Source organism: Fundulus heteroclitus, unplaced genomic scaffold (genome assembly GCF_011125445.2).
Source record: "Fundulus heteroclitus isolate FHET01 unplaced genomic scaffold, MU-UCD_Fhet_4.1 scaffold_37, whole genome shotgun sequence".
In the NCBI taxonomy this organism is placed as follows: Eukaryota; Metazoa; Chordata; class Actinopteri; order Cyprinodontiformes; family Fundulidae; genus Fundulus; species Fundulus heteroclitus.
The window spans coordinates 644,764-656,482 of NW_023396781.1; the positions used below are offsets into that span (position 1 = coordinate 644,764).

The 11,719-nt window shown below is 40.5% G+C and overlaps 1 protein-coding gene across 1 annotated transcript; it reads right to left on the reverse strand.

Moving 5' to 3' along the window:
- Positions 1 to 7,435: 7,435 nt before the first annotated feature.
- On the reverse strand, positions 7,436 to 9,277 carry LOC118560026. Its single transcript, XM_036130643.1, has 2 exons — positions 8,949 to 9,277; positions 7,436 to 8,787 (listed from the first exon to the last, which is right to left on the reverse strand). Exon 2 carries the CDS (start codon positions 8,753 to 8,755, stop codon positions 7,436 to 7,438), a length of 1,320 nt encoding a protein of 439 aa, XP_035986536.1. The 5' UTR covers positions 8,756 to 8,787; positions 8,949 to 9,277.
- Between the last annotated feature and the right edge of the window lie 2,442 nt (positions 9,278 to 11,719).

An 11,719-nucleotide genomic window follows, 5' to 3' on the forward strand; every position in this document is an offset into this window, starting at 1 on the left:
CCTTTGGCAGACGGAGCAGACGGGTGGATAGAGAAATTAGAAGAAATCACGGGAGGCATCAGTCTGGCAGCAGGAGACATCAAAGCACTGCTAAAAAAAGCAGCAGGATACTCGGCAGCCGAAGAAGTGTTCGGGGAAGCCAAACTTCCAGGGGTCATGATCGGACACCGGTGTGACGGAATACCCTTCAACCATATGGGTTTTTTGCTCTCCGCCTCTCTGCCTACTCGGACGCTCTTTTCTCTGCTCCCTGCTTGCTTGCATTTTCCTCCCCTTTTTATCTCCTTTTTATCTCTTAACCAAAATTACAGAAAGTTGGATTTAGTTATTTTATTTTATTTAATTTCTGTGATTTATTTTTGATTTTTTTTTTTTCCCCGTGTGGATTCTTTTAGTTTTCAGCTAATCCACACAAGATGCCTCTTTACAACAGCCCAGAGGAGGCAGTTCTCAGGAAAAATGCTCTTATGGAAAGACTTCAACATGAAGCGGATATGAAGGAGAACCACCCGATTCAAAGGATGCCTACCTTCACCACAATGGACTTTGACAAGCTTTTACAGAAGATAGCTGTTATGGAACTGAAAATCTGTCGACTCAAAGTGAATTATGATGTAAACGCCACGCATGGAAATGAAACAACCCTGCCTGTGATTCTGAATGGTGACCACCAGCCCAGCGACTCGGTGAACAAACAGTCCCCGGAGGTAAATGAGAATCCCTGGATCACTCTGGGTGCAAGACCAAAGGATAAACAAACCCCGCACCCAGACAAAGAAAACTGGCCGAGACTACAGAGAGATGTCCCAAGACAAATGAAACAACAACGGGCTGTTCTCAAAACAAATGATAGGAGTAAACCTGCTGGAAATGCAGGAATTCCATTACGAAACAGATTCGCTCCGCTCCAAAATGTGACCAGGGAGGATCACGACAACAATCAGAGGTATGTCAACGATTTTCGTTCTAAGACATCACAGAAAAGACATGCCACAGGGCCAAGGACCCTGATATTATGCAATGGATCTGTAAGGGGGATTAAACATTTCTGTAACAAGAAAAACACAGAGGTGTTGATTTATAACCCTTCGAACTTTGGCCTGGTGTCTGAAATATCAGACAACCTTCAGAGGATCTTGAAAGAATGCCCGACCTTGAAAAAACTCATAATACAAGCTGAAGCCCTGGGCGACATCACCCGGATAAGAAAATCAGAAGTATTGAAAGAGGATTACATTCGTTTGTTGAACCTAGTTCATGGCCTTAATGTCAAGGTGTTTCTTAGCGGCCCTCACTCGCCCATTTACTGTGGAGATGAGATTTTTTCCAGAATTCTGATGTTAAACAAATGGCTGGAAAAAACATGCAAACAAACAACTGTAACCTTCATAGACAACTTTAACATCTTCTGGGAAAGAAGACATCTGTTCAACAGAGATGGCTTCTCTCTAAATAGGTCAGGTGCAAAACGGCTGATTTCAAACATCTTCTATTCTGTGAACCATACGCTATCAGCTTTGTCCCAAAACAAAGTACATCCAGTGCCTAAACAAAAGATAAGCCCAGTGCAGCCCGAACAAGCCAAGATAAACATGGCCAGAAAGATGACACAGAAAGAGGCTTCGTCAGAGCTACAGGAGGATTCATCCCAGATCTCAGCAGGACAACGAGAGGACCAAGAAAATCCATCGTCACGAACACCGGTCCGGACTACACCCGCCTCGCCTTCCTCTCCACAAAGCCCAGAGGTTCCTTTTCTGGAATTTTCTCCCAACATGAACAAAGTATTTAAGATTGGCCTACAGATGACATCCTCGCCATATAGCCACAGCTCTGTGACTAAACCAGCATCTTCCAAAGGCCGCAGAGCCACAGATCCTCCTCTACGTATCACGGAACATGCCTGTCCTCAAGACCTTCAGATTACTTTGCTGTGATACACAGCGGGCCCTCGCTGCACGTTTATCAGACAAGACAGTTTCGAGAATCAGCTTGGGTCTTTTCCCGGGAATTACGGAATATCTGTGATGATTCGTGGCAGAAAAAAGAAAAACAAAAGGATAAACAGGAACAAATACTTGAAAGTCATTAACTGTCGGATGCAACCTGCCACAGAGACATCATCAACCACCAAATCATATAAACTAGGTTTATTAAACATTAGATCTCTGTCAGGAAAATCCCTTTTAATTAATGACTTTATTATTGACAACAATCTTGATGTTATGTTTTTAACAGAAACATGGTTACATGAATCTAATGAAGAAGTAATACTGCTGGAGTCAACACCTCCAAACTACAGTTTCCTTTGTGAGAGCAGACAGCAAAGGAAAGGTGGAGGAGTAGGAACATTGTTTAATGATTCACTAAAGTGTAAAAAGGTGTTTTTGGGAAAATTTGACTCTTTTGAACATTTGGCTCTCAAGGTAAAGAGCCCGGTACGAACTATGTTTCTGAATGTTTACAGGCCTCCTAAGTTCACATCAAACTTTTTTAAGGATTTTAGTGACCTGCTGTCTGTGATATGTGTTGATTATGACTGTTTAATTATTGTGGGAGACTTCAACTTTCACGTTGACAACCCTGAAGACAGAAGTGCAAAAGAACTGTGTGACACACTTAGAAACTTTGGTTTAACTCAGAATGTTAAACAGCCAACACACAAGCAGGGGCATATTTTAGACTTAATCATCACTAAAGGTCTAAAGATTTCACAGGTCAATGTAACTGATGTTGCCTTATCCGATCACTTCTCCGTTACCTTTGAATGTATCATTACCAGTGACTCATTTAGCCAAAGGGACATTGTAAGAAAACGCACCTTTAAGGACAATGCCACTAAAACTTTTATTCAAGCTTACTCTGCTACTTCAACCTTGGGCTGCAACTCAGTAGATGAGCTAGTAGATAACTTTCAGTCTAAAGTCTCAGACATCATTAACTGCATTGCTCCAGTTAAAGTGAAAGTTGTTTCTGGGAAGAAAAAATCTCCTTGGAGAAATGCTCCAGCAGTTAGAAGTGAAAAAAGGGAATGTCGAAAAGCTGAACGCAGGTGGAGAAAGAATAGACTCCAGGTTCACTATGACATCTATAAAGAGAGACTTAACAGATATAACTTACAATTGAAAAATGCAAGAGAATCTTTCTTCTCTGAGATCATTAAGAAAAACATTAATAATGCTCGTGTCTTATTTTCCACAGTCGACAGGTTAACAAATCCTCCTGTGTCCGTGGCTTCAGAACTCCACTCCACCAGGGCCTGCAATGAATTTGCAAACTTCTTTACTGAAAAAATCCAAAAGATTAGAGGATCTGTTTGTACATCCATACTAAGTTCAGTACCAACGTTGTCTCCTACCAGAATTGATTTTGACCAAATGTCCCAATTCAGCCAAATAAACTCCAAAAGCTTAGAGCAGATAATTCAGCAGTTAAGTTCCTCCTCAAGCTGCCTTGATGTTCTCCCCGCAGCTTTCTTTAAAAAAGTTTTACCTGTCATAGCGTCTGATTTGACTCAGATAATAAACGCGTCCCTTCTGTCAGGTGTTTTCCCCCAGTCCCTAAAAACAGCAATTATCAAACCATTGCTGAAAAAGAACAATTTAGACAAACTTCTACTCCAGAACTACAGGCCCATCTCAAACCTCCCCTTTATCAGTAAGATCATTGAAAAAGTTGTATTTCAACAATTAAACACCTTCTTAACTACGACCAGCCGCTTTGATGTTTTCCAGTCAGGTTTCCGTGCTCACCACAGTACAGAGACCGCCCTTATCAAGGTTTTTAATGACATCCATATAAATACAGACTGTGGAAGAACCACCGTGCTGGTTCTATTGGACCTCAGTGCAGCATTTGATACTGTTGATCACTCCATCCTGTTAGAACGCCTGGAGAACTGGGTCGGCCTTTCTGGTACAGCTCTCAACTGGTTTAAATCCTACTTAAAGGACAGGGACTTTTTTGTATGAGTAGGTAACTTTACATCAGAGATGACAAAAATCACATGTGGGGTTCCCCAAGGGTCCATCCTGGGTCCCCTCCTATTCAATATCTACATACTCCCTCTAGCCCAGATAATAAAAAATAACAACATCAGCTACCATAACTATGCAGACGACACACAGCTCTACATCACCATGTCACCAGGTGACTATGAACCAATTCAGGCACTGAGTAAATGCCTAGAAGAAATCAATGCATGGATGTGCCAAAATTTTCTCCAATTGAATAAAAACAAAACTGAAGTAATAATATTTGGACCAATAGAGGAAAGATCAAAAGTTAGCACACAGCTTCAGTCGCTTCAGCTAAAAACCACTGTGGGAGATTTTTAACTATAAAACTATATAAAAGAATGATGACACGGGAAACGAGGTCTTTCTGCTTGCCAACTGGGAACCCAATTTATTTCAGGCTTTACCTCTCAAGCACGTACGAACGGGTGTGAGATAGGGTTCTGATTACAACATAGTGTACATGCATTTTATATCCCACAGATGGGTGTGTGTTACAAATAAGATTCTACATGCATCCATTGGTCCACGTCCTTCCAGCCTCCTTTGGCAGACATTGGTCTTATTTCTGGGAACAGCTCCACAAACGTTGAAAAACAGACAACCTTATCTTGTCAGTTGACCTCTGTTTGGGTCACACAGGATGTCATGTCCTGGTCGTATTCTGGACTTGTGCTCCCTTCGCCTCGCTTTCAGGACAAACAGACTTCAGATGTTTTCCAACCCCTACACATCCTCCCTTGTTACGTTACTTACGTAACACTCCTAAGGAACCCTCTATATACTAAAGTACATAGACTAAACATCGTATAAAGAGAAAATCTGACTCCACACTAATCAAGCTTAGCTATAATGATAACACATCTAAAAATGTAATTGCTTACACAACCAATGGATAATATACTAATGTGATCACGGTGTCCACATAATTGTTGATCAACACTGACTTGTAATAAGTGCAAATTACAATCAATAACACATTTCAGAGAGAGAGAGAGAGAGAGAGAGAGAGAGAGAGAGAGAGAGAGAGAGAGAGAGAGAGAGAGAGAGAGAGAGAGAGAGAGAGACAAAATAGTCATTGCTTTCACATTGGCATCAATCCAGCTGATATGGAAGCGAAAAACCCCGTTGTTGGCACTTATTCATGTACTGTTCTCAGGGGAAAAAACTCTCCCATGGATCTCGGTTCCCCATCGAGCATCCGCCAGTCAGGTCGACCGGCATCAATTGGAAATCAGCCATGCTACTTGCAATGAAATCCATCACTTATCATTCAAAAAGAGTACCTAATAGAATGTAACATATACAACCATCAATAAACAACATATGAAACACATGGATTATATATATGCAAATTATCTTGCTAATAAACTGATACGGAGGGTTAAACAGAAACGAATGTTAAAGTATAATGTTATGACAGATTAAACTAACCGGCCGCCTGTGCTACCTTATCTACTAATGCTTTATTGTATTATATTTTATTCATTTAATCTTAGATTGAGTAACTTAAACAAGGTTAATAGGGTTAGTCAGTCTTCAGTTTGTGTGGTTGGTTTGATGAGTCCATGGACACGTAGCAAAACAAAAGAGTCCGTCTCGATCACGGGTACTCCTTTCCATTTGGAATGAGTCTGTAGCATACGTGTGAGTCCATAGATGTGTCCAGGCGGCCGGGATGTCAGCCTTTTCGATGGCTGCTGCCTGATGTCATCCATCTATACATCGTTCCCACAATCCACCTTTTCAAAATAGGCACAACACAACACAGAAACAATAAGATTACAATCAGCGTTATTACCAAAGTTAGTCCTGTTTTAGCAGCTAAAACACCCCATTCTCCTAAAATTTCTTCCAGACTTTTCCACGACCAGTTGTTTCTACCAGCATTCTCTTTTACTTCTTCTTTAAGTTTCATAAGTTTAACCATTACTGCCCTAAACGAACCTTTAGGAGCTGTGTTCATGGGAATGTATGTACAGCACTGATTACCGAACATGTGACAAACACCTCCCTTACTTGCTAAAAGCCAATCTAAGGCTTGTCTGTTTTGTATTACCATTCTACTTGTTTCATGTACTTGGTCTCCCAGTGCCATAAATCCTTCAACCGTGAAATTTATCATCCTTTGCTGATTATAGTAAATATAGTTTATCCATTCAACATTTTTATTAATAGTAATTTGAGGTAAAATAGACTCAAAACCTGCTTTAACTTCATGCTGTGCTTTAAATTCATCTGGAATTCCTCTTGGTTGACCAATAAGATTTAAATAAACTCCTTCATTTAGTCCGTAATCGTCTAGACTCCGACGAGACCTATTTTTACCTGTTTCAATCTGAGCAAATTCTTTTACCCTTTCATACACTAAAGTTATTGGTACTTTCATTCGTACTAATGCACAGAGCCCTACCCACTTAAGTGGTAAGGTGTTCATTAGCATGTCATCACCACACATCCAGTAACTGTCTGCCACTGGATACGTTTGATCTCCTAAAAAGAAAAGTTTGGGAATCGTCATAGTTATATTTTTACAGTCCTCTTCTACAAAATCTGGGTTTTCAAACCAAACGGGCTTTGTAGCAAACACTGGTGTTACATTTGCATGCTTAAACCAAGATAATACCCAGGTTACATTACATTTTACAGTGGTATTTCCTACATTAATTCCTTCATTGTCCTCAAAACCTCCAGTGACGAAACATTCGTAGTCTGCATCATAATCTATTTCATAGTCAGTGGGTGGAACATTATCTGTAGTACTAATGTTAAATTCTGCACACAATGATTCTAATTTATACCCTTTCCATTTTTCTAAGTATTGATGAGAGTTTCTTGAACCATATAAGAGTCTGCAACTCAAACCACACATAGGTAATTTAAAGAATGACACTGCGTCTTCTCTTGAAGTGAACTCACCATTCCTACATTTTTGACGTTGTACAACTGCACATTCTTTTGACGTATATTTTTTTGGAATAACCATCGGAACTGCTCCCGGAGCAGCAGTACAGATTAAGCAATCATTTTTAGTTAACTCTCTTGCTGTATACCATGACCAGCTATACCATGTATTACGTATGGCTCTTTGCCATAAAGGATCACCCCTTGGTCTGATTCCATGCCATTTAATATCCTGTAATTTATTTATTGTTCTTGGTGTAGCTACTTTTGGATTTTGTTTTTCATAAAATTTATCCAACCCTTCAGAGAAATCTTCACATCCTTCCTTTTCAGAGCATCCATACTGTTTTGGATCTGGTTCCGCGAATTCTAATATTAAGTTGTTGTCCTGATCTGATGTTACCTCAACCGGAGGAGGTGCTGTTGTAATTAATCTTATTAGTGAGGGTTTAGTAGTATTTAACACTTCCTTTGTGGTTTTAATTGTATTTGAAACTATTGGCTGTAGACTTATTTTAGTTATAACAGTTGTTGGAGGTTGTTATTATGCTCTTAGGTCGAATCACGGTAGGTTTTGCGTTGTCCAAGTCCCAAGCAACCTCTGTAGGTTGCACTTCCATTTTACTTGTACTTACCTTTGTAATATCACTATTATTTGTTGAAATTTGTATTGTGCTATTTAAAATTTTAGACGCTGATGTGACCGTTAATGTATTTTCCGTTGAAGTTGTCGACTTATTTAGTCCTGATTTAGTGACTGAAGTAGGTAAAGTCACATTTCCACTAGGGTCAGTCATTTTCTTCAATTGTACTGTAGTTCTAGTAGCCATAGTTGTTGGGGGAAAACAATTTACATCTTCTGGTAAAGTCTCTTTATGTGGTATGGTCCATAATATAGTTGAATCTACTTTTCCACTCGAGGTGACGTCTTCGAATTTCAACTCGTATGTTTTGTTAATCCGGAAAGCTATTACATTTGCTTCAATAATCCATCCACAATCTGCATTCCAAACAGTCATATTACAATTAATGTTTTCTTGATTTAGACTTGATAGTTGATGGCTTACATTAGTATGCAAATTACACATCCTTCGTCTGTCACCTTTTTGCAGTAATCTAGAGATAATCACGTTTCTTTCAACCAAGTCATAATTATCACTGTCTGGCTCCACATGTATCCTAATTCGGTCATTAAACATTTGGACTGTAGCATTAACTTCCTTATTTCCTATTCGTTCTAAATCACCATTTCCTGATACTACATTGTGGTTTTGTAGATTCTTCATTGTTAAGTTATATTTGTAATTGTCCTCGGGATCCATGTGGGATTCTATTTCTATTTCTACCTCAAAACCATCATCCTTTATGTACAGAATAAATGAGCACTGATTTATCCCATATTCTGTATATACCTTTTTGACACTTTTTCCACACAATTTTTGATCATTGTAATAAATGTTCACCTCAAATTCCGTATCTAATTTTGTACGAAATCCTGTATCGGTTACCGTTGCTTTCCATTTGAATTCAGCTTGGGTCTCTCTTTTCTTACGCAACCTTTTTGTTTTTTCTCTTAACTGTTCTTTAAGACCTAGATGAGTCATTGACTTCAGTTCAGCTGGTAAAAACACTGGTGTGTACTTTGTCAAACTCATTAACGTTGTGTTGTACTTATCTTGTTCTGCAAAGGTGGATTTCCCTTTATAGACTGAAGTCCCACATTTCATGGTTGCATTTCGATCGTTTCGACCCTCATTACTCGTTGCTCGTTTCACTCGTGGTTGAGCTGACGTTGGCTGATGCTGTGGTGCCGTCTGCAGGCTGTGAGAGTTCATCTCCGGCCTCGCTGTTGTTAGGCTCACCACCTCTGCCAACATCCACAGGTGAAATGTCATTAATACCAGTTTCATTGCTGCAAACTTTCTGTTCACAGTCTTTTCCATTGTCTGGCTTCACAATGTCTGGCTTCACAGTGTCTCTGGCGTGTACTTTAGTACAATGAGTCAAATGATACCACGTATCACTCCCCTGAACTTGGACGGCGGTTGCGGTCGCTCGTTTGACCTCAAATGGTCCGTCCCATCTCGAGCTGTTCCATTTACGTCTGAACACCTTCACGTATACCAGGTCTCCTGGTTCGACTGGTCTCTTCACCACCGACTCTGGACAGGAACTTCTGGCTTTTTCCTGCAGATAGATAGCTCTATGGATAGCAGTTGTTGGTCCATATATGCTTTCAACTCTGTCTGTAGCTGTTCAAGTGCCGGGCCTTTGAATGGAAGCCTCCATTCAGGCACTGGCATTGTTCTGCCTGTTAGCATTTCATGCGGGGTTAAATGTGTGCTGCGGTGCATCTGCATGCGCTAGCTCATTAGCGCAAGCGGCAAAGCATCAGCCCAGTTTAGGTTAGTAGAAGCACAGATTTTATTCAGCTTAGCTTTCAAAGTCCCATTGATTCTCTCAACAATACCCTGACTCTGCGGGTGATAGATTGCTCCAAAGCGTTGTTTAATTCCTAGCTTTAACAAAACACCTTTTAACACCTTTTGGATAAAAGCTGAACCATTATCTGAACTGATTTCTGATGGGATGCCAAATCTCGGAATCACCTCTCTTGTCAGAAACTTAATCACTGTCTCAGCTCCCAATGTCTTTGATGGGACTGCTTCAACCCATCGGCTGAACCGATCGATCACAACCAGCATGTACCTTTTCCCTTGCACTGGCTTTATCATGTCAACATAATCTATCACAAGATGTTTAAAGGGTCCCTCAGGGACCGGAATGTGTCCAATCGGTGATTTTATGCCTTTTCGTACATTGTTTTCTGCACATATTTCACATTGGCTCAAGATTTCATCCACCATTGCTTGCATGTAAGGCGACCAATAACCTTGCTTTTTCAACTTCTCCATCACTTTACCTCTACCACAGTGATCCAAACCATGTGCTTCTGAGACCAACATTGTCAACAATGCTACTGGTGCAACTAAATGTCCACTTTGTGATCTCCACAAACCATTTTCACTCATTGTCGCACCTCTCTGCGCCCAGAGAGAGTGCTCACTCGCACCTGCTTCCTGCTGCATCAAAATTATGTCTTCTGGTGTCACCATTGGTTCCAAGGTGACCACTGGTGCCAAGATAGCCATCTGGCACTTTGATGCTAGTTTTGCTGCCTCATCTGCGGCGTTGTTCCCTTTAATGACTAAATCATTACCTTTACGATGGGCGTTACATTTGATCACTGCCAGTCTTGATGGCAGCATCATCGATGCAATCAGCTCTTTTAGCTGTTCTTGATGTAATACTGGACTGCCGTCTGCTCGTTTGAAACCTCTTTGTTTCCAAACAGCAGCAAACAGATAACACACCCCATGGGCATAAGCCGAGTCTGTGAATATGTTTGCTACTTTTCCTTTTGCTAGTTTGCACGCTTCTGTCAAAGCTTTTAGTTCTGCCTTTTGGGCAGAACATGGTTGCTCACATTTTTCTGCTTTGACTGTTACAAAATTGTCTCCTACTTGTTTAACCACAGCATAACCTGCGTGGTTTCCAAGATGATCTCTGAAACATGACCCGTCAACAAAATAAGTGACTTCCGCGTTCATTATCGGAGTTGACTCTAAATCGGGTCTTAGTCTTGTGAATTTCATTGTTTCTGCAAGACACTCGTGTGGTTCTCCTTCACAGTCTAGAGGTACCATGTCAGCAGGGTTGTTTGTTGTACACCTTTGTACTGTTACATCTGGATATGTTAAAAGTGGCATGTACTGTAAACATCTTGCCTGAGTCATCACAAACTTTCCTTGGTTTATCAGTTCTGTGATTTTGTGGTGGGTCTGTATTGTTACCGGATAACCCATTGTTATGGTTGATGCTTTTTCATAAGCGTAGTAGACTGCTGCTAGACCTTGATAACATGGTGGCCAGCCTTGGGCCACATTGTCTAGTTTAGTGCTGTAATAAGCAATGGCTTGTTTTCGTCGTCCTACACAGGTTTCTTGCATTAGTACAGCTGATGCGTACATGTTTTTTCTGTTGGCTACATACAGGTAAAATTGTTTGTCATAGTTTGGCAATGCCAAAGTTGGTGCTACTTGCATTTCCTGTTTTAGTGTTTCAAAAGCTATTTTAGCTTCTGTTGTCCATTTTAACACTGCTTTTAATGACTGGTTTCCTGTTTCTTTTATGAGCTCTCTAAGTGGTGCTGATTTTTCCGCATAGTTTTCAATCCAGTCTGCATTGAAACCTGTCATTCCCAAAAATGTCATCATTTCGCCAACTGTTCGTGGACTTGGAGCTTTGCTGACACCTTCCAGCTGAGAAGGTGAAATACCAACTGTTCCTTGGGATATTTGTCTTCCTAGGTAATCTACCTGTGGTTGACAATACTGTAGTTTTTGTTTGGAGACCTTGTGTCCTCCCTCTGCTAATCTTTGTAGAACTTTGATTGAGTCCTGATGACAGTCATTTAGTGTGTTTCCACAGATTAACAAATCATCCACATACTGTAACACAGTTCCAGTTAGATTGAGTCCTTCCAAATCATTTTTTAGCACCTGATTAAATATGTGCGGGCTAAGTTTAAACCCTTGAGGCAATCGGGTATAACTGAGCTTTTTACCTCTGTAGGTAAATGCGAATAAATGTTGTGACTCTTCCGCTAGCGGAATGCTGAAAAACGCTGAACAGAGATCAATAACGGTGAAAAAACATGCTTCTGATGGTATTGAATTTAAAAGAGTATTTGGATTTGGCACATCCGATTCTGCGTCTACTATTATCTTGTTTACTTC